Source organism: Filicampus tigris, chromosome 21 (genome assembly GCF_054856515.1).
Source record: "Filicampus tigris isolate MCC_2025a chromosome 21, RoL_Ftig_1.0, whole genome shotgun sequence".
NCBI classification, from domain to species: domain Eukaryota; kingdom Metazoa; phylum Chordata; class Actinopteri; order Syngnathiformes; family Syngnathidae; genus Filicampus; species Filicampus tigris.
Genome location: NC_141237.1, coordinates 6,503,679 through 6,525,922, shown reverse-complemented (window position 1 = coordinate 6,525,922; position 22,244 = coordinate 6,503,679). Strand labels below are relative to the sequence as shown.

The window sequence follows — 22,244 nt, the reverse complement described above, 5'->3', positions numbered from 1 at the left end:
TTATTATTTTCCTCGCCGCTTATTCTCTTCGGAGGAATACAGCGCATTGCCACAAATAGCTCAGTTCTGCAAGTAATCAGCAATTGTTGATAGATGCTAAAAGATGGTGGCAAAGCACTACTTTTGTCGACATAAAACTCCTCAAATCACTCCAACTCGTTCCCTTGGCACCAAGATGGCGCCAAAGTTAACCTAGCCTCCATTATTTACTGAAAAACTCACTTTTGGTGCCACCTGGTGGCAACTTAGTGCCAAGGACACAATAGGAAGTGGGTTGAAGGGCTTCATTTAGACAAAAGTAATCCTTTGCCACTATCTTGCACAATCCAAAGGCGGTGACAAACCCTTTTGAGAGGGTGTCGATTATTTACAGATTTTTGTTATTGGCAGCAAGGCTCGGTCTTTACCCCTCACGGATAGCAGGTGCTCAATGTCATTCAACATGTCCTTGAGAATCAAACCGTCCGTTATCTGGACCAATGTGTCAATGGTCAAAGGGATTGTATTAACTGGCATTGGGAGAGAACATTGAAACTGAGCAGACTCCAACCAGCAACTTTCTTGTTAACCAAAGGATTTGCTTTTCAAGAGCTGCTCTGTCAGCAATTTTGAAGCAGGAGGCACAGAATCGAGACGGGAGTCCAATTTTGAAGCAGGAGGCCCAGAATCGAGACGGGAGTCCATTTGCAGGTCCTCACCGAGACAAGAGATGCCGCCCGATGACACACATTTGACGGACTTGATAGGCCAACCACCTGGTACAGATCCGTCGAAGAACTGATGAAGATGACCAATTGCCTTTATTTTGGATATCAATCTGCATAAAAATGTCATGTTGTGGTTTAGAATATTATACTGGGTTTCAGGTCAAATTTGCACAAACTAAAAGTCCTCACCTGTCAATAAAGATTATTGAACATATCCTTTGTTGTACTGTAAGTGAAATTTGGGCACCACCCCTCCAAAAAAAAAAAAAAAAAAAATTGATGTTTGTGTTTGGTAGAGTACGTAAGTCATGTTGATTTAGTATTTGACCTCAAGCTTCTTCAAACAATTTTATTGTACAACACACAGGCAAGTGCATTCATTTCCACAAAAGAAAAAGGATGAGATGTACATCATTACGATGCCACGACATTGTTTGCAAAACTCATCCAAACAAATTGCTCCCATCGTTTCTTCGTTTTCACTTCTCCGGTGCAACGTTCCAGCAACATCAGAACATACGTCAACCCCCCTTGGGTCTCTGTATCAACTTCGTGGCTCTTCAATATGGCTTCCCTCCAAGAGCAGAGAGAATCTCCTGCCTTTCTGTCGCAGTGGGCATGTCAGGTTTTACACCCTCTCTCCTCCTGTGCAACATTATGTTGTGCTGAGGGGGAAGAAAGACAAGAATGATCAAAAACACAAACATTTCCTAGCCAAACTTGTGTTTGGGGCTGCTCCGGTGTAGTATGTGTCATGCCAGTAGATGGCAGTCTAATTACATACTGTACATATCACAGCCCAGGTACGACAGTGTACACTATATATTTCTTTAGATTGGTTTGACCCAGTAAAGCTTTGTAAATACATAGAGGTAGATACCCAATATTTCCTACAGTTCTTGTATCTCTGGAAGTAGGCCATGCACAAGTTCTTATCATAGTTGCAGGAATCCAAACACTTCTGTGATGCGTCACTTTCCTACCAAAAAAAAAAAAAATCATACAAAAGAAATTGATCAAACATGGTTACAACAACAACAACAATGTGGATAAGGTCTTACTTCAATGCAAGGATTGATGTCTTGATTCCGGACTTTTCTGGTATTTTTGTCCATTTGTGTCTGTGTAGATGCAGAAAAATAACTTTGTAACACATCCAGCAAGGTGACAAGTAAACTTTCTATGTATTTTTATGTTGTGTGACGGGAATTACAGTAAGTTGTTGTGATGTACTAATTTAGCATTTTTTTAGTCCATGATGAGCACAACTATAATTGGGATCATTGTTGTGCTCATCAGAGGGACATCCAAGGTTAGATGTTTTGGGGGAAACGTTAGACAGAGCCAACTTAGATGGTTTGGACACATCCAGAGGAGAGATGGTGAGTATATTGGTAGAAGGGTGATAAGTATGGAGCTTCTGGGACAGAGAGGAAGAGGAAGATGTGAGGAAAGTCAGTTAGTGTGTTAGAGATGAGAATGCACAAGATAAAATTCGGTGGAAATGTATGACACACATTGTGGTGGTTATTTGGGGGAAACTGGAATAATAATAGCATTTCAATTCATTTCAATGGAGGACTTTTATTCATTATTAAGTTGCAGAATTGTAATCATTAATACATACATTAAATCTTATTTATTTGAGCATTGCTAAGCATTGACCTCTACGTTTAATATTGGTTCATAGATGACGTAAAACGACGGGTAGAGATGCAATTCCTTCACCTTACCCGTGAACAATCTGTGCAAGTGTCTTCAAGGGAGGGCTTTAATTAAGCATATATTTAACAGATCCCAGAATCCATAGTTTAGTGATATCTTCATGCGAACGGAAAGAGAGTGTGCAGCAGGAAGAACAACAACGAAGTAACACGTGATTGACACCAGAGTCAGCCAATTGGATCCTCTGAATGTTGTTCTTTAAGAGTGACAGCAAAGTCAGCCAATAGGATGTCCTAAATGTTGTCCTGACAGACTGGCAACTTAACGACCCTATGAGTTTCTTGGCAGGCGTGTACATTCTCCGAACATTTTAACTTCAGTGGAAATCCGTTTGAAACGCCTGACATCTTAAATTAGAAGTCTTACAAATATGTTCCGCCAAAAGGCGTCGGTAGGTGAGACCAAAGTGAAAGTGGCAGCGACTTATTCAACATAGTGTAACCTTAAATGGGCGTGACTTCGAGCCAAGTGCGGTTGCATTGCAGCGCACATACAATGGCTGCTCGAAAGATAGGAAAGCAAACAAATTTCAGGCCCGCCGCGTCTAGCAAAAATATGAGAAAAAAATTATTTAAAATTCGGAAAATAGTTGAAAGTCAAGAAAAACACAGCAAAAGGGATGTTGAAGCGCCCAGGGTAAGTTTCATGTAAATTAAGCATACCGTTACTCATTTCTTGAATTAAAATATCGGGGTTATTCAAATTATGAGAGACGGGTGAGCTCGGGAAAAAAGTTTGTGTTAATCTCTGCCCAGTTTGTGACCACAGAGAAGAACCCGGCATGCCTTCGGTATAAACACCTTTTAACAAATTGTGTCCAAGACAGTGTTACCGCGCACCTCTATGAACTCTAATGACTTTATTAAAAAAAAAGAAAAAAGAAAAAAAGAGTGCACTAGTTAAGGAGTTGATTAAAGTTGTTCGCTGACGATATTCATTGTTAAGGGATGATAATATTGAGCCATTGGTTTATGACAAAAACAATAAAGTCTTATTTTCTGGTGTTTCCTGGTGGCTGCGGTGAATTGTGTTCACGCTACGGCTTCAGTTGAGCTTGTCAATCGATCATCATCGATGCAAGCCATCTGTTGTCCGGTCTTTACAAACACCTTCATCGGCTTGATGTCATTTTCTACCGCAATCACAATATTTACAGACAGTTCGGGTAACTGACGTTGGTTTAATGCCAGTAAAGATAAGACACCGCTTGATTTAAAAAAAAAAAAAAAAAAGGTAAATAGAGGTAGTAGATATGTTGGCATAGGATAAGGCTTTCCTGACTTGTCTATGCAACATGTGTCGTTGACAGCATCCAGCAAAATCCAACTTGTAGCGATATTTTATTTATTTTCGTAGTGTTGCAAATGACAGTGAAAGCAACTTGGCATTTGCGAGCTTGCTAAAAAAAAATTCAAGCGACTCTCTGCACGTGGGCAGCCTTACATCATTGCATGCAACGTTCATATCTTTGTATTGATTGTTTTGTGTGATATTTTTTTGCCGTTTTCCCCTGGGAAGGCGTATTTGTTTTTTATTTTTGATACTGCAATTGTAATTCAAAATTGAGAAGAAGAGCTCAATGTTGTAAGGTTTCACTTCATTGCATAAATTAGAAGTGTCCCTAATTTAAAATAATAAAAAGAAGCAGTCCTTAAAAATGAGTGCAGATGTATTGAAGTGAAATACAACCGAACTGGCTATAGGCAGTGATTCTTTTCCATACCACTAGAGGGAGCCCGCATATCACTGGTGGTACCACATTCTGGCAATCACTGAACTATACTGAACATGATGTTTATAGCATATCCATTTTCACAGCACAGTGATGAGAGTATGTATAAAAATATTTTTTACATAGTTTTACAGGTCCCTCATGTTTCAAACACGGTTAAACTTCAAACACACTTTTTAAAGTGTTCCATAACGCCTGTTTTCACTCTGTGACTGTCGGGTAATGGGAGACTATTGTATAACATCACTTTAATGAAGTGAAAAGAAGACTGTAGCTTGCAAATTTCTCCAAATAATAGGCATAATATGCTTGCATCAAGATGATGATTTGTCACTCCCAGTTTGTTTGCGGGAAAGAAAATTAAACACTGTATATTTAAACACCCACATTTTCAACCAAAGCATACCATTTTATTTAATTAAAGTCTGCTAGGTTAATGTTAACATGTTATAGAAAACCTCATAAATGTGCAATTTGAAATTAGCATAAATGTTGCTGTTATTTCAAAATCTGCACTATAATGGGGGTGTAAAGGAGAAAGCGCCATAAAGTAGGGGAACACTTTATAGTTAAAGATCACTATAACTTTGTTGTAAAATGTATGCATATAAAAAAGTGCCCAAGAGCCACATTAGATCATCTAATAGGGTGTAATTAAAATTCCGTCACTTTGTTAAATTTATAATTCTGTACAGAGTTGTTACTCACCTCACCTCACAAGTTGTGAACATAACAAACAAAGAAACAAACACATAGGATAACATAACAAACACACACACTTAGTGACAGTATGAACTTCGCCAACAGAGCTGGTTGATTCATTGATTGATCGAGAATTATGTCAAAAATCTGTTGTACATATTATGTCGGTTTGTAAGAAACATTTTTAAGACATGAAATCCTACCATGACATTGTTGCACATTTTGAGTGATTTGAAAGTAGGTTTTCATTTGTTTGTTTATGACAAAGCATGACTTGAGTGTTTATATAAGTAAGTCATACAAGTAAAAAAAAAAAAAAAAGAATACTCTGCAGTACTCATATAATATAAATGAATCCAGTAAATGTAAAGAATTTCTTATCTCCTGAAAAAAATGATGAATAAATATAAGAAACAAACTACAACTAGGCTAGAATTGCATAGCAGTTCTTCATTCACAATGTTAATATTTGAAATTAAGTCATTCAAATGTACTTTAGTGGCCATTGTTTGATTACTTATTTAAGCATGAGTAGTTCTGAAAATGTAGTCCTCGTTGGCGATATCCCTCTTTAGAATGGGCAGTTAAACACCCCACCAGAATTGGCATGCCCTTCTACCAAGCATCACAAAATCTTTGTGAAACAATAGTAAATACACGTTGGATAAGGTAAAACAACCTGCAATTTAAGCGAGCTTGTATAAATGTTGATTTGATTGTTATTCAGCATTTTATAAACAAATATCCTCTTTAAACAAATGTTTCATTGTCCTATTCACCATTACACCCTGAAGCCATTTTCTTCCCAATACAAAGTATTGGGTAGAAAAAACACAACCACAACAGTAATAGGTGTAATAAAACATTTAGGTAGGAGGCAGTAGGGGAGGCCCCAGTTGTTTAATGTTGCCTGATATGAGTCTGACTTTTTCCCACATGCCTAAAAACAAGACTTGTGCAGTGAACCGACATTTATCATGGGGATAAGTTTGAGACTCACCAACGGTGAAAATCTGCACTAAAAACCATTTAAAACACTACAACTCACCTGCGACCCTAAAGTGGACAGGTGGTGTAGGAAATGTTTATCTGTGCATACATGCACAAAAATACTTTGTTTTCTTCAGTGTTACGTCAAACCTGTTATGGACCATTATTGTTGAATCGTGATCGGCAAATGACAGTCTTTGAACACGTTTCTTTCAATTGTAGTACATCGCTTTATTGTTAGTTACTCATTTCAAAATAATTTGTTGTTTTTCAAATAGTAATGTAGTGTACTACTTCTGTACTTATTGAACATTGCATGAATTAGAATTTTGGACAGCAGTAAGCTTATTTGTGAAGCTCTATTTTCATGCCGAGCACAAGTCTAGCACAAAGTGTGGTCTAACTGCGCTGTTGTGGGCGTGAACACGGGAAACTTGCTTTCCGGTCAATAAAAGTGGCTTGTCTCATTCCCTTTAAAGTCAGCGAGCTATAGGTACACAGTCGTTGACATTGTGGAAGCAGAAATAGACTCGCTGGAGTCCATGCAGAAGATCGAAGTTGGTTAGACGGTCTAGTGTTCAGTCTACTTTCAGCCACCAAAATGCCAGGTATGCCCAGAGAGTGTAAAAGAAGTCTGGCGGAATGTCCATCTTGGTGCAGCACGTTCGGCCAAATTCCCGAAGGAGACTTGCACTGGCACGAAAACCAAGATGCGCTATTTTTTTTTTCGCCCGAACTTGCTCTGTCTACAATAATAGAGCCATGTTAGTTCAACTTAGCAGAATAGTTAAAAAAACTGAAATCTGTCAGACATATGTTGATTAATTAGGTGTTGTTTTGCGTCTGATAACAGGAAAATGTGAAAAGAATAATGACGAGGAGTGTTTAAATCCCAATTCTGATTAAAGCAGAAATTGTATTGGTGGATTCCTGAATCAAACCCCTGTTGGGAATTTTGTCATCTAATTCCTTGTTAGAGTTGTGCAATCAGTACTGAAACATTGAGCAGTTGGACATGTGCATTCAAAGGTTTCGAGGTCAAATGAAGTTTTTGGTTCATACTGAAATTTCACCCGCAAGTCCAATATCTGTAACTTTTTGTGACTATTACTGTGTGTCTCTCTCAGGCTTATGAGCCCGGACGAGGTTGAGGACGAAAAACTGGCTAAGGTACTTACGTCAGCACAATTTGGGAAGTGCACCGCTATCCATGTAACTGGTCTGCCTTAAGGTGCCATGGCCACAGGAACCCAGGGCCACCTTGACCAAGGTGTGGAGAAAGCAAAGCTTGCACCGCCCATGGGGAGGCGCAAAAGAGCCGAGGGAAAGCCAAAAAGGAATTTCCCTTGCCAAGACTGCCAGAAAGCTTTCAACAGTCTGGAGAAGTTGAAGGTGCACTCTTACTCTCACACCGGCGAGAGACCCTACTGCTGCTCCCATCCTGGCTGCACCAAGGCTTTTGTCTCCAAATACAAGTTGCTAAGGTACAGAAAAGCAGCCGTGGGTCACAGTTTTGCTCTTTACTGTTACTGTCGTAAAACTGTGTCGATCTTTACATAATGTCGTAATAGGTACTTCCGGGGGGCAGAAGACGATTGATTACCGCTGAATTGAACTGAAAACAAAATCGTGTTGTGTTTGGGGTTGAACCACCAGGTATAGACCAGTTTATAATGTTTGGAGGCACTTGGGTACTTCGGGTGGCAAACCATGACTGAACCTGAGGGCGAGGAGGCTAAATCAAGTAAATGTTGTAATTAGTTGTACTGAGAAGATAACAAGGCTGCCCAAAGGCACCTTTTAAGAGACAGACGCCAAATTGCCATCATCAGGTTTGTGGAAGATGTTTTCTCACAGAAATACTATAGCAGGGGTCTTCAATCCTGTTCCTCCAGGTCCGCTGTCCTGTCTGTTTTTCATCTCTCCCTGCTGCAACACACCTGATTCCAATGATCTGGATCGTTATAAAGCCTCTGCAGACCTTATCTGATCATTTGAATTTGAAGGAGGGATGGAAAAGAGCGAACCTGGAGGAACAGGATTGGAGACCCCAGCTGTCTGTGACAAAACAGCTTCCACAAACCTGATGATGGCGGTTTGGTGTCTGTCTCTTAAAAGGTGCCTTTGGGCAGCCTTGCTATCTTCCCAGTACAACTATATACAACATACACGTAATTTAGCCTCCTGACCCTCAGGTTCAGGTGCCCTCGAGGAACAGGATTGAAGAGCCCTGCTTTCGACATTCAGACTACATCCCTACAAAAGTTGCTATTTTCTCAGTCATCCCGCCTTGGTCAATATGTAAATGTTGGTTTATTGTGATGGTGCCATCTGGGAGATCTACTTTTTTGCCACCTGGAAGTACGTGTGACGTCACGGTGAAAAGGTCTACAGTTCTTCATTTCTTAACTTCCATTATCAGAATAATCCTGAGTGCTCATAGATGGTGTCTCTTTCCCAAGGCATATGGCAACTCACTCACCAGAAAAAACCCACAAGTGTTCATACTGTGAAAAAATGTTTCACCGCAAGGATCACTTAAAGAATCACCTCCACATCCATGACCCATATAAGGAGGCGTTTGCATGTCAGGAGTGCGGTAAGAGCTACAACACCAAGCTGGGCTTCAAGCGCCACCTTGCCCTTCACGCTGCCAATAGCGGAGATCTCACCTGCCAAGTGTGCCTGCAGCCATTCCCTAGTACCGGAGTGCTTCTGGAACACCTCAAAAGTCATGCCGGCAAGTCCTCTGGTGGGACCAAAGAGAAAAAGCATCATTGCGAGCATTGTGAGCGGCGGTTTTATACCCGTAAAGATGTCCGGCGCCACATGGTGGTTCACACGGGACGCAAGGACTTCCTTTGTCAATACTGCGCCCAGCGGTTTGGTCGGAAGGACCACCTGACGCGTCATGTTAAGAAGAGTCACCCCCAGGAGCTGTTGAGGGTGAAAACTGAGCCAGCTGATTTGCTGGAGCCTGTTGTCTATGACTTGGTGCCTGGGGGCATTAAGGGAGAACTCCCAGACGCGCTGACAACTACGCCACATCAGCACAACTTCTGTACCGGCCCCATCCTGGACTCGGAGCCTTTCCCCAACGCTGCACACCTGCTCTCTTTAAAATACCCGTTGGGCTCCAACATTACCTCATACGCTGTCTCCTCACAGGAACGGGAGCAGAATCTAAAGGGAGAACTGGAGAGCTATCTATTGGAGCTACAGAGCGGCTTGCCCTCCTCGTCCTCCGCAGTGCAAGATCCACAACTCCCTATCTGCAAACTTGAGAGCGGGGATCATGTGGACATGCTGGAAGAATCAAGTGAGGAAAGGTCCTTGTCCAAAATTGCCACGTCGGTGGCAACCGCTGCTCTGGCAAGCGACTCACTCGCATCGTCCTCCTCCCTGATGGACTTCTCGCAGCTTTTCAATTTCTTACCGCTGCACGGGCCCCTATACAACCACGCGGGGGGCAGCGAAGGGCAGCATACACTGAACGACGAGAACGTACATCTCCACCTGCCCCCCGAGCCTTCCGAAGGCCCGGAGGCTGCGCAGAGTCCGCTTCAAAGCCAAGCGTCCTTTATTTGCAACTTGAGCGCCCCCACCACATTGCCTCGCTTTCATCAGGCTTTTCAGTGATCCAGTAAGGTTGGAGCATGACACACGCATAACACACCGTCACGTATCGAGCGGTACAGTCAACCTCTGTTTATCGCGGGAGATACATGACAAGACCGACCACGATAGGTCAAACTCTGCAGTGTACAGAGATCATATTACTTTGAAACCTTTGAACTAAATCAAATAGGGAAATCAACCAAAATGCTTTTTTTTTTTTTTTTCAAGAATATGTTCCCAGCAGGCCCACTAGTTGAAACACGGCATTCTGATTAATATGGCGTTTGTGGAATATGAGTTAAGCAGCAAAATCCAGAAAACTGGTCAGCCGTGATTGGTTGTTACCTGAGCCCTGAGTAGTTGTGATGTCATGTTCAGTCGACAGAAGTGACAAAATGGCCGCCCCCAGAGATGGCTAAAAACAGGTGGATTAACTCTTATTCCACAAGCGCAATATCTATCAAAATGGCTTGTTTCAACTTGTGGGCTTGCATAGAACATATTCTTGAAAAAATATATTTGGGTTGACTTCATGTTTAAACGTTTTAAAACACACTATTCAAAGAATTATTTAGCACCTGTTCTCACTCTCTTCCTTTCAAGAAATGGGAGACTTTCGTGATCACTTTGATAACTTGCTTACACTTCTCCAAATAGGAGGCAAAGCGTGCTTGCTTTAAACTGTTTATTCATCAGTCCCAATTTAAATTGAATGTAAAACTGACACATAAAACAAACTACAATTAAACTTTGTATATTTGGACATGTACATCACCCCATTTTTAGTAGTGAACACACCATAGACTAAAAACACCCGCTGAACTTTTTACTTGATCAAGATAAACCATTCCTGTGATTCTGCTTTCATCTGCATCAGTACACGTGTGCCTAATTCTGATATATTAATTATATCATCCAAGTAAAAGCAAAGGCATCTTTCATGTGGAGGAACATGACTTCCAAAACTGTATAAAAGAAAACCAGAGAATGCTCTGTTAAATGGAAAGGAAAAAAATGGGAGTAGTAGTAGTAAAAAAAAAAAAAAAATCACATTATTAAGGACGAAGTACTAGGAACTACTGAGTTTTAGTATTAGTATGAAAGTTATGCATTTCATTTTTCATTTTAATAGATTTATTTTTTTCATACTTTGGCAGTTTGAAAATAAGTTGTCCCCTAAACCAAAGAAAATCAAACATGACAGCAGTAGATGTGGCTGCTAGCTGCTGAAACATTACTGTAGCCTGTAGGATGTTTCGAGCTCACCTCATTCAGCTAATTTCTTAATGCTACCCAAAAGCACTTAAACTAAAAAAAAAAAAATCTTAATTTTTATCACCTTATCGGTTGATGAAATAATTGAATCACTCTAACATGCTTGATTTTAATTTTTTTTAAATGTATTTTATTTTATTTGTCTTATTTTTGAAAATTAGGCGACTCTTTCGCATACCATGGTACCACAATTTGAGAATCCCTGGTACAAACCTGCCCATGGTTTTGTTTTCCTCTCTTTACATTATCTCTACACACTTAATGAAAATGGTAATAATAGGTTCTTTGAATTTAGCGTTGTAAATCAGTTGGCTTTTTTTCACAAGGATTATTTTACATTCTCTTGAATTTTAGGGAAACGTTGCAAAACTGCAGCCAAAAAAAGTAAAGGAATGTGCGCCACATTCATCAAAATAAATGAGGTCAAAATCAGTCGCTAATCGCGCGTTGCCAGATCTGCCTTTGCTGTCATTTGAAAAACCAAATGTGCACAATGAAATCTGTTACGATAGATGCCTTAAAATTTTATGCAAACTAACTTGTTTCCCACTGGTTAAGCATGTCAAGTACATCACCCGCACTTTTTAAATATAAATGTCAAATTAAACAAAAAGTATGTGAAAAAAAAAATTGACTTCGACTGATGTCAACATATATATAAAATTAAAGCTCAAAGTTTTGCACTCTTGTACATGGAATAGTTGCAAAGTAGGAAATTTATAGAACAAGCACCCACAGAATGTGTATATTAAAAATATTTTTCTATCTGCGAAACATTGTTGTTTTGATTGTCAAATTATTGTGCAAACTATGCTTAGCTCTGTCACAATGTGTAATATATTTTTGTAACCACATGACCTCTCGTTCAGTGCATTCACTCATTGCTATTGTTACTGTATGAAGTAACTCAAGACTTTGAAGGTGTTGATAAAGACACTAAAATCATTTTGTAAAATATGTATTCAAATGCATTTGCCATCAATTGTTACAGTCAAATCAAATCATATCTTGTTTACCAATTGGTTATATCTCAAGATATGAAAAATAAAGTGGGAGTAAAACGCTGTCAATAAATAAGTCAATGCCTAGCTTGGCAACAGTAACAGTGTTCGGGAAATTCATAAAGGCACTTATGGTGTACAAATATTCTAAAAGGCAACAACAACAAATGTAAATGCAGATAGCATTGATATAGGTAATCTTTCCGTTTTATACTTTGGACTGCAAAAAAAAAAAAAAAAAAAGATTTATACCTTTCTTGTGTTACCAGCTGATATGAAATGCTTGACTCACAATTAACAGTGTTATCGTTTGCTGTACCTCACAAGCATCTTGTGTTTATGCTTAGATGCTTCAGTGATTCACTTGTTTGTGTCCATGACCTTCCTCAATAATGGGATTTGCTGAGATGGGCTTTTTCAAATGCGGATTTCAATTTGCTTTGTTTCAAAGCATTTGCAAAACTTTGCCCTGATTATAAGCTTTGTGGTTTTGAAAGAAATTTTAGCAAGCTGCTTTCTCCCCCAAAACTTCATTTTCTCCAGTACCTTTTGACAGATGAAACTTTTGTCATGAATGTATATATTACATTTGGAACAATAACATGTAAATGGAGCATAAGATGTTTTACTTTTACAGGTACATTTCGACAGTGTTTTTTTTTTTTTTTTTTTTTTTTTTCAAAGTATCATTTTTGCTTTACTTGCACATGTTATTTGTGTGTATTGGGGGGGGGGGTCGAAAATTAAACCTTAAATAGATTTATTTTTCTGCCAGGTTTGGATCTCAGTGTGACAAAAGTTTTTGATGACAAGTCGATATTTTAATTTGTGTATAGTATTTGTATGCCTAAAAGCTGCTATAGGAGAAGATTACCAAACAGCATTTGGAGGTGGCAGGGATGAAAGACTTAATTGCTGATGGTGAAAAAAAAAGCACACTTTAAAAAAAAAAACAATGTGGATAAAATCATTACCATAAAAAATAAAAGCAGATGCTCCCACAGTCATTTGTGAAAACTTCCCTCAGCCTTTCATGCCAAACCTCTTTAAAAGCCTCAGTGGTACCAGCAAAACGTTTTGAATGTGTATGGAAGAAACACTGCAATATTGCAATATATTTTTCTATTGGATCAAGCTGCTAACATACTTCTAAAGCTCCTTAAGGTGCTACAGACCTCTGTTATAGTTTTAGAATGTATTGTTTTTTTAAAAGTATTCATTTTAGCAGAGCAGCTGGCATGTGCATGACTGGTTGTACGATATATCTTCATATAGTTTGACTGTACTGTGACGAATTTAGCCTTTGTTTTTACAAACTGTATCTCACAAACAAAACCTTATATTTGCCCCACCTTTGTGTGTTTATTTTCCCCAAAAATATATACCGTATATTGGGAAGCCTTGTCGTTGGGAGAGCTATAGCAAAAAGTGAAGTTTTTTTTTTTTTTGGGGGGGGGGGGGGTATATGTGACAACATTCAAAATGAGATGAAATCTATTCAATGAATGCATTCCAGCCATGTTAGTATTTTTATGTGTTGCATTTTAACAATGCCATCCCATAACAGTGATGGAATTGACTGAAGGATGGTAATTGTCAATATTTAACTAAAAATCTATTTTACAAACTACTGTTATATTTTTATACATATAGGCAATGTATTTATATACATATGTGTATACGATGTATATAGATACAGTATAAATGTTTATTTTTACTGTATATGTATGCACATATATATGTATGTGTATGTATAAACCTGTGTGTATATATATGTATATATGTAGGTATGTGCATATATGTTTACTGTATATGTACAGTATGTATACATGTGTATATATGCATATATGTACTTATGTGTAAATACACACGTACATTCAGTATGCATATATCTAAATATACAATACACACATATATGAACACTCCTATATTTGCATATTTGTGTGCATATGTATATAGTACTGTATGTGTATATAAAAAATATATATTTAGATATGTTTGTAGTCTTTGTAAAATAGAAGTCTTGTTTTTTAAAACACTGACATAATCCAAAGAGGCAGATTATTTATTGTTTTGCATAATAACCTGATTTTTATTTACATACCTTGCTGCTATTAAAAGGGGGATGACATTGTCAACTCCAGTGTTTCCATGCAATGTATTGAAAGTTCAATAAACATAAGAACATTGTATGTTTTACTTGTGTTTTATTTTGTCTCTAATCATTTTATTACCGAGCGTGCTACTTTGCCACATTCAAAATGGCGGTGATGTTGACGTACCATACGACACTAAGGTATATTCTATTCAAACATGTCTGTACAGAAAAATCTGCGTGTTTGACCATAGACTAGATTTTTAAACTTTATTTATAGCAATAGGCATTTTCTACGGAAATGTGTACAGAGTAAAGCTCTTCCACAAGTCATCAATACAAATGGAACAGTCATTCAAGAGAAAAATGATTTACCAAAAGCAGGAAACCTTTACATATGTGGGCTCTGGCACCTATAATTGACGTCACAAACATGCGCCATTGTTTTTTTTAAACAACGCCATATACCTATAGTGCATAAGGTGTGCTGGGCACATGCATACAATTGTTGATCAACATAAATTGTAAGCAGTATTTTTTTTTAATATTCACATAAAGGTGTCAACATGCAAGACCAGGGCGGTTCATAGAAGCCATTTTCGGAAAAGAGGCACACAACTGTGCTCATCGTGCCAGAGACCATGCCTTCTCCAGTACCCCCTACCCGTTTTCTTCCCCAAAACATTTTCCCTTCCGTGGACATCGGGACTTGCAGCAGCCCTTTATCCAAACCCTCGTTCGGCTCCACTTTGCAAGTCCCAGCCCATCGACACCAAGGTAAAGTTACCAGCCGCCTGTGGTCCTCTGTCATCTACTGGAAGGAACTACACTGTGTCCAGCCTGTCGGCTCCGGGGGGTTCGGCTCTGTCTACAAAGCGAAATACCTCGGGGAGACCGTCGCTTTGAAAAAAGTCAAGAAATGCACCAAAAACAAACTGGCATCTCGCCAGAGTTTTTGGGCCGAACTGAACGCTGCACACCTTCGTCATCGGAACATTGTGCGCGTCATCGCGGCCACTACTTGCATGCCGACTGACTTCGGAGACGAAAGCAGCATCGGGACGATCATGATGGAATATGTCGGAAGCAGGAATCTCCAGCAGATTATTTACGGCTGTGTGGAGGATACACTGGAGCCGGACAAGTGGGTCAGTCACTCTTTGGATATCGCGCGTGGTTTACAGTTCCTTCACTCCCACCTGATCGTTCACCTGGACATAAAACCAGCCAACGTGTTGGTGTCCAGTGAGGGTGTGTGCAAGATTGCAGATTTTGGTTGTTCTGTTCAACTGGATAGTAAACGTCAAGCTTCAGATGTGGTTCCAATGAGTCACACAGGTGGCACGTACACGCACACAGCACCAGAATTGCTCAAGGGTGAAGGTATTTCTACTAAATCAGATATATTCTCCTTTGGGATTACCATGTGGCAGCTGATGACAAGAGAACAACCCTACACGGGGGACAGGCAGCATGTCCTCTACGCGGTGGTTGCGCACAATCTGCGACCAAAAGTTGAAAATCAAGCCGTGTTCCAGTCGGAGCAAGGGAGGCTCGGCAAGATTTTGTTAAGCAGATGCTGGGCTGCACAGGCTCTGAGTCGATTCAGCGCCCAGGAACTGATAGCGCAACTGGAGAATCTCCAAGCGAAATTGTGATTTGTGAAGATTTTAGAAGCATTTTAGTTCGCAGCTTGGAGAACGTTTTATTGTGTCACCGCAAGTGTTGTAAGGTATGTCTTTGTATAATGAAGCTACTGCTGAAAACAGTGTAGCAAGATGATTTATGGAGGAGTCATTATTTTAAATGTCTGCCTGTCATTTTTCAATGTCTTATAACTGAAGTTGTTTTTCATTCCTACCTCATAGCAACCAAAAGGGGTTTGTAACCATATTTACATTTTAACCCAATGTCTTAATCTTTAAATGTTTTGAGAGTGGTATTTGTTTGTACTGGGATTTTACTTGTATACTTTAATTAAAATGGTTTCACAATAGAACTTTTTGCATCAAGCCCCTATTGTAGGATTTTTTTTACATTTTTTTAAACGTTTAAACAAAATGTTTAATGTAAAAAGAGTACAGGTTAGCTTTAAGTTAGCAAACTTTTGTTTTAGGGGGAGAAGAGAAGTGACAAAACAGGCCTAAATTAAGGTGTCATCAACAGGGTGCAACAGAGATAAAAAAACTTGAAGAGCCAAGTTTTTTAAAATGTGCTTATTTTTCCAAAAAGCAAGGTTGAAATGTACCTCAACAGTTTTGTTACTAATATTTTTATTGTATAATTTTAAGTAAATTCAGTTCAATGCACAAAGTTTGCAAAATTATTTATTTTAGTAACATTTTATTATTTACACATCAACAAAAAATACAATTATTTAATTAGATAAATGAATCAAAAGTACAAAGGGGTCATCCAGTCACTGACAGGGATTGGTCACCTGACCGGAGTAAACGTATAGACTGTGACCATCTCACAGAAGGTCACCGTTTTCTTCTCCTTTTTCTTTGGAGCCTCATTCTCTCCTTTTTCTTCATCTTTCTTTTCACACACATTTTGTTTGATTGTCTTTCCCTTCTTCTCATGCTCCTTCTTTTCTTTCTTTTCCTTCTCCTCACGCTCTTTGTCCTTCTTTTCTTTCCTCTCACGCTCCTTCCTCTCTTTCTTCTCCTTCACTTCACGCTTCTTTTTTTCCTTCCTCTCGTGCTCCTTCCTTTTTTTCTCCTCCTCACGCTCCTTCTTTCGCCGCTCCTTTTCGATCTTCTCTTTGGCAGCAAGCTCGTTCTTATTGTTCTTTTCTTTCTCCACTTTTCTTCTCCATGTCTTTGTCTTGTCTCGATCGCTCATGCCACCACTCTTAGGTGAGTTCTGTTCAAATGAACGAGAGACACCAACTCGATTAATCAGGGGGCGGCCATTTTGCCTTGTACTGCCTCTTGCCGTCGACTGAAAATGACATCACAGTGCCTAAGCGCTCAGCTTGTGAACGTCACATTGACCAAACCTGGTGAGCCATGACGGTCACAACCTGAGCCCTTAGATGCTGTTATGTCATTTTCAGACGACAGCAATCTGCAGTACAGGCTAGTTTGCTGCCCATAAATCAACCAAAAGAAGAAAGGTGAGGCGCAAACCGTTAAGTTGCAGTTTTGTGCCACGAAGCTTTGGATGAGGCTCTCAGGGTAGTCGACATAGTTACAGAGTTGCTGCTGGGTCCACACGGCCTCCTTGTAGGCCTCCAGATGCCGCTCAAGCTCCTTGGCTCTTCTCTCCCACTTTAGCCGCTTTTGTTGCTGCCTCTCAAGCTGTGAGGCCGTGCAACAGAGCAGCTGCGCCAGGTGGAGCTTGCGTGGGTTCCAGTTGCACTCCTCAACCTCATAAGCTGCCTCCAAATTCTGAGCAAAGGACAAACGAAACATCAGGAGGCTGTATAAAATCTACAGATAGCACTGTATCTAGAAACCCCGAAACATCATCATACCCTCATACCCATTCATCTCCGCAAGTTGTGCACTTAACCACTATTATTTTTGTCAAGTACAAAATGACCCTGTCTCTGAGTTATATTTTCACATGTTTTGGGTCTTAATGGGCCATGCGTTACATATATGGAAATCTGTGTTGGTACAACAATATATATGTTTTTTTGTTTGTTTTTGTTTTTATAAAAAGAGCTATCTGAAAATAATTTAGGAACAAAGTAAAGTAAGAATAGAACACAATAATACCTATTAAAAATAAATACCGGTTGTTCCTGCTGTGAGCGCGTTGGCCTCTAAAAGGCAGTGTGGTGCCGTGCATACATTAAGTACACACAATGCGACAGGAAGAGTAGAATAAAGTTGCGAAAGCTATCATATATAACTCGTTTTTCACAGATTCAGAAGAATGTGTGCTTGAGAGTATTTTATATTGCCTGTGTGTTTGTGTTCCCACCGCATCCTTGTGTGAATATTCGTTATTTTAAGAACTATCACTGCCAGAATTCGATGCTAATTTTCCGTTAGCGTGCCAATGGGACGTTACATTAGCACTGGCAATGTTTTTAAAGCGAAGCGTGTATTCTATTTAAATACACGATGGGTGTAATTATTTTTTTGTGTCTTTAGTTTTACAGTAAACTCCAACTGGGGTGTCATTAATAAAGCACACTCAGAGGTTACACACACAAGTGCATTCGGGGTACTTTTACGACGCCGGGAATTTGTACACACGCAGACATTGGTCGTTTTTCTTCGATTATAATATTTTTAAGTTCAAGAGTAGCCAAAATCTAAATCACGATTAAAATTCGCTTAATTAACCAGCATGCACCCACCATAACATAATTGATCTTTCTAAAGAAATGCAAGCAGTAGATTTTTTCTTTAAAAAAATACAAATGACATGATGTATAGTAACTTTTTTACGGTTTGAAAATAACATGATGTGAACAAAGACTCCCCCCAAAATGAAAAGATGTACAGCATATAGTAACGCATTTAAAACATACACAGTAAATCCCCGATTAAATACATAATGTACAGTAAGACTTTTTATTCCCAAAAGAGCAACATGATGCATTTTCTCACCATTCATGATGCTGCTCAAAAAATGAAGCAACAAAATCGCCAATGATCATGCATAATGTGGTCATTTAGAAATATCTTTAACTTACCATGTTGATGTCTGCTCGCTTTTCTCTGTGCTCACTTGCTGGCTGTCTACAGGTGCAGAGTCTGAAGTGAGTGTGAGTGTGATTGCAAACCGTCCCATTTATAGTTCACACAATATCAGTTAATCAAAGAGCAGATCAGTTACTCAAAGAGCAGACATGAAAGAGACCAAGCTCCTTGATGGGGCGTGGCCAAGATGCGGATTGGCTGTATGTCTGTGATGTCATTGGGAGCATGGGCAAGATGTTGCTATGTCTGACTTAAAAATAAATAAATAAATAAATAAAATATATTTCTGACTTTCTTTATGAATAAACCAAAACAAAAAAAATTTGGGATTGCTGATATTGACACCAGTTCATTTTGCTTAGCGTGTTCTGAGACTGTATCGTATCTTTTCTGGCATTGTGAGCTCACTGTGAACCTATGGAAGCACTTTGCAATATTTATTTGTGGTAAACTTATTGCAAATGTATTGTTTTATGGGCGTGTTATTTTTTGTAAAGAAATATTTGTCAAATAACATTTGTAAATATTGAATGTTGTGCCAGCACGGTTAAAAGATCAAGCTCCAAATATTTAATATGAAAGATTTTTTTTTTTTTTTTAAGAAATATCACGTTGACTGTATCGTATTGCATTATAAAATTTGTCCTGGCCCAATCGGCCAGCATCAGAGAACCTCAGATGGCACGACAGTCATGCAGTGGCCACGCTAAAATAAATCCAAGTGAACCATGGATCATTATGCCAGGCAGTTTGTTTATCTACGTTAGTTAGAGTTACTAACTTACTAAATAAAGACTTTGATTTGCAGGCGTTCAATAAATTAAATGACATCCATAGTGTGTAAAGTTGCTTGATGAAAACATATTTTAACATTTACAAATCATACATTGGACAACTATTTAATGAGGCAAATGGAAGAAGGAACAAAAGAGGCTCATCCAAATTGGCAATGTGACAGGTTGGTCACCTGTGAACAGATTGACAGAAGGACAAATTCAAGGCATACTCAAAGCACAATCAATACCAGCAGGTGGCGGTAAGGCATCGAAACGTACTTTGCCAACCGTCGTTGAATAGAGAACATCTCACACCGGTGGCTGAGGAGCCCCGGGATGAGATGTCCTTTGCTCGTGACGAATGTTGGGCAGACGGAAGTTGACAGTTGTTTATTAGCCGACCTAGCGAAGCTCTTGGCAATTCTGCCAGGACGGCGAGAGGTACAACTTGATGGTTTGGGACTTGTCATGATGATAGTTCCTACGAGACCTTTCATAAATGGGGCGATAGCGGCGTGTGGGTCCTGGAGCAGCATTGGCTGTGGAGGCTTAATCGGATGACAACGGAACCGAACAAATTCAGCACCGCAGCCAGGATTGTGGTAGATTTGGTGGCTGCACGCAGGTAAACTGAAGTTATAATAAATACGATGTCTTACTAAACATCATGTCATAAAATTGATATTTTTCATTAATTATTTATTACAACTCAGCTCCTACTATACAAAACATTTAAAAAGATTCCTCTCACAAACTTAAAAACATTCGCACACACTTTGGCCACGCCCCCATGCCATCACACCGAAGCACAGCGACGTCATCATCTTGGCCACGCCTCATCAAAGAGCTATCAGTTGCTCTTTGATGTGTGATCTTATATACTGGACAGTTTGCAGACCTCACTCACACTCAATTCTGACTCTGCACCTGTCGACAGCCAGCAAGCGAGCTCAGACGAGAGAAAAGTACTCATCAACATGGTAAGTTCAAAAGATTTTTGAATGTGTGCATAGCCTACTAAAAATGCAATTTGTTTTTTCTGTTTTGTTGTCTTGTCTTGTTTGTGCAGCAGCACAAGCAGTGTGATGTGGTCATGTAACATTTTGAGAATAATTCTTACTATGCATCTTGGAATGAAGCCTTACTAGTTGTTTAACTGATATACGGCTTTACTAACTGCATCATTTTTCAGTAATGCATACTTGAAACTCGTACTTTTATTAGGATAAGACCGTTATTGCATCTGCAGTACTACTTTTTTTTTTAAATCAGAGGTGGATGTAAATTGTTCTAGGGGATTTTTTTTATGTTGATTCTGAATCTGCCCTTGTTTTTTCTGTAACGCATCAGGTTTTCTCCAAACCCTGATGTATGTGCTAGGAAAAAAAAAACATTCTTTAAATCAACTTCAAAAATACACTGACAGACACATAAATCCAGCTCTGATTAAAAGTTGTTGTTGACCAGATTCATCAACCCATGTTATTTCCCCTTGCAAATAGAATTTTTTTTGTTCTATTGGGTTGTATAGGTTATTTGTTACATGATTTTGCTTGGTCTCATTTTTTTATATCACAAAAAAATGACAATTGGACAGGGGTGTGTAGACTTTTGACCCTGCTCACCTGAGACAGTAACAATGAATCAAAAACGGATAACTGATGAATTGACAGTTGGTGTCTCTTTCATTTCAACAGATGTCACTTTTGAACGACGACATGTGCGATGCAGACGGGTGCGATGCAGACGAGACAAAGCGAGCGGCACTCGAACTGAAGTCTTGGAGCGATATCAAGCGGTGTGTGGCCCTAGAAAAGAAGGAAAGAAAGCAGCAGCTCAAGAAAGAAAAGGAGCGTGAGAGGAGAGAGAAGAAGGAAAAGAAGGAGCAGGAAAGGAAAGAAAAGAAGGAGCAAGACAGGTTGGAGAAACAAATGAAGAAGCACGTGAGGCGAGCAAGAAAGTTCGGACAAACAAAGAAAAAAAGGAACTTGTCCTTCTGTCACGTCACCATCTTTCTGTTCACAGGTGACCAACCAGTCACTTTGCCAAAAACTGGTTGAGCCTCTTTTGTCCTTTCTTCTGTTCACCTCATTTAATGACTGTCCAATGTATCATTTGTAAATATGTACATATTTTTTCATCAAACAGTTTTACGGATTGTATGGATTTCGTTTCATTTATTGAAAGGCTGCAAGTCAGTGTATCATTTATAAATATGTACATATTTTTTCATCAAACAGTTTTACGGATTGTATGGATTTCATTTCATTTATTGAAAGGCTGCAAGTCAGTGTATCACTTGTAAATATTAAACTATTTTTTTCATCAAACAATTTTACATGTTGTATGGATTTCATTTCATTTACTCAAGGGCTGGAAGTCAAAGTGCATCATTTGTAAAAATTCAAAAAAAAAAATTCATCAAACAATTTTACAGGTTATAGGGATTTCATTTATTGAAAAGCTTGCAACGCAAAGTCTTTATTTAGTAAGTTAAAAACTCTAACATAGATCAACAAACTGACTTGCATATTAATTCATGGTTCATTTGCATTTATTTTAACTTGGCCACTCCGTGACTGTCGGGCCACCTGAAGTTCTCTGATGCTGGCCGACTGGGTCAGGACAATTTTTTTAATCAAATATATGTATTTCATATTCAATATTTGGAGTTTTATCCACTTAAATTGATCAATCATAATTGATCTTTTTACCGTGCTGGGCACATTTTTGTCCGTGTCGCGGTAAAGTGTTCCATAAGGAATGGCTTGAACAAGATATAAAGCTCATAAAAAATCAAACATTAAGTATTTACAAATACTATTTTACAGGAAAAATAACATTCTCATAAATCAATACATTTGCAATAAGTGTACCACAAGTACCGGTAAGTATTGCTACATCCTTCCATATGTTCATAGTGAGCTTATAATGCCAGAAAAGATGCAATATAGTTTCA

The 22,244-nt window shown here is 39.0% G+C and overlaps 4 protein-coding genes across 6 annotated transcripts; 2 read left to right on the top strand and 2 right to left on the bottom strand.

Annotated features, from left to right (window-relative positions):
• Positions 1-1,042: 1,042 nt before the first annotated feature.
• On the bottom strand, positions 1,043-2,586 carry chchd7 (coiled-coil-helix-coiled-coil-helix domain containing 7). The gene is made up of 4 exons (XM_086021111.1): positions 2,441-2,586; positions 1,769-1,828; positions 1,588-1,686; positions 1,043-1,372 (listed from the first exon to the last, which is right to left on the bottom strand). Exons 2-4 carry the CDS (start codon positions 1,820-1,822, stop codon positions 1,268-1,270), a joined length of 258 nt encoding a protein of 85 aa, XP_085877237.1. The 5' UTR covers positions 1,823-1,828; positions 2,441-2,586; the 3' UTR covers positions 1,043-1,267.
• A 358-nt stretch (positions 2,587-2,944) lies between these two features.
• On the top strand, positions 2,945-13,176 carry plag1 (pleiomorphic adenoma gene 1). Its single transcript, XM_086021044.1, has 3 exons — positions 2,945-3,068; positions 6,984-7,340; positions 8,319-13,176. The coding sequence occupies exons 2-3, from the start codon at positions 7,093-7,095 to the stop codon at positions 9,493-9,495; spliced, it is 1,425 nt and encodes a 474-aa protein (XP_085877170.1). The 5' UTR covers positions 2,945-3,068; positions 6,984-7,092; the 3' UTR covers positions 9,496-13,176.
• A 1,107-nt stretch (positions 13,177-14,283) lies between these two features.
• LOC147127382 (serine/threonine-protein kinase mos-like) lies at positions 14,284-21,603 on the top strand. 3 transcript variants are annotated; one of them, XM_086020160.1, is made up of 3 exons: positions 19,531-19,910; positions 20,175-20,265; positions 20,983-21,603. In XM_086020160.1, the coding sequence occupies exons 1-3, from the start codon at positions 19,843-19,845 to the stop codon at positions 21,343-21,345; spliced, it is 522 nt and encodes a 173-aa protein (XP_085876286.1). In that variant the 5' UTR covers positions 19,531-19,842; the 3' UTR covers positions 21,346-21,603. The 3 variants fall into 3 exon arrangements, with proteins under 3 accessions (XP_085876285.1, XP_085876286.1, XP_085876287.1); XM_086020161.1 differs by having other exon boundaries at positions 19,532-19,910; positions 20,223-20,265; XM_086020159.1 differs by lacking the exons at positions 19,531-19,910; positions 20,175-20,265 and adding an exon at positions 14,284-14,993.
• Positions 16,160-18,649, bottom strand: LOC147127383 (uncharacterized). The gene is made up of 3 exons (XM_086020164.1): positions 18,503-18,649; positions 16,980-17,240; positions 16,160-16,713 (listed from the first exon to the last, which is right to left on the bottom strand). Exons 1-3 carry the CDS (start codon positions 18,503-18,505, stop codon positions 16,282-16,284), a joined length of 696 nt encoding a protein of 231 aa, XP_085876290.1. The 5' UTR covers positions 18,506-18,649; the 3' UTR covers positions 16,160-16,281.
• Positions 21,604-22,244: the final 641 nt, after the last annotated feature.

Bases quoted from the DNA above. Each gene is read 5' to 3' on its own strand.
- plag1 (XM_086021044.1), top strand. From the start codon at position 7,093: ATGGCCACAGGAACCCAGGGCCACCTTGACCAAGGTGTGGAGAAAGCA. The intron at 7,341-8,318 runs GTACAGAAAAGC...CTCTTTCCCAAG, and splicing joins TCCAAATACAAGTTGCTAAG to GCATATGGCAACTCACTCAC.
- LOC147127382 (XM_086020159.1), top strand. From the start codon at position 14,487: ATGCCTTCTCCAGTACCCCCTACCCGTTTTCTTCCCCAAAACATTTTC. The intron at 14,994-20,982 runs GTCAGTCACTCT...TCATTTCAACAG, and splicing joins CACTGGAGCCGGACAAGTGG to ATGTCACTTTTGAACGACGA.
- chchd7 (XM_086021111.1), bottom strand. From the start codon at position 1,822: ATGGACAAAAATACCAGAAAAGTCCGGAATCAAGACATCAATCCTTGC. The intron at 1,687-1,768 runs GTAAGACCTTAT...TTTTTTTGGTAG, and splicing joins ACATCAATCCTTGCATTGAA to GAAAGTGACGCATCACAGAA. The intron at 1,373-1,587 runs GTATCTACCTCT...CTTCCCCCTCAG, and splicing joins AGAACTGTAGGAAATATTGG to CACAACATAATGTTGCACAG.
- LOC147127383 (XM_086020164.1), bottom strand. The intron at 16,714-16,979 runs GTTTGCGCCTCA...TCATTTGAACAG, and splicing joins CACAAAACTGCAACTTAACG to AACTCACCTAAGAGTGGTGG.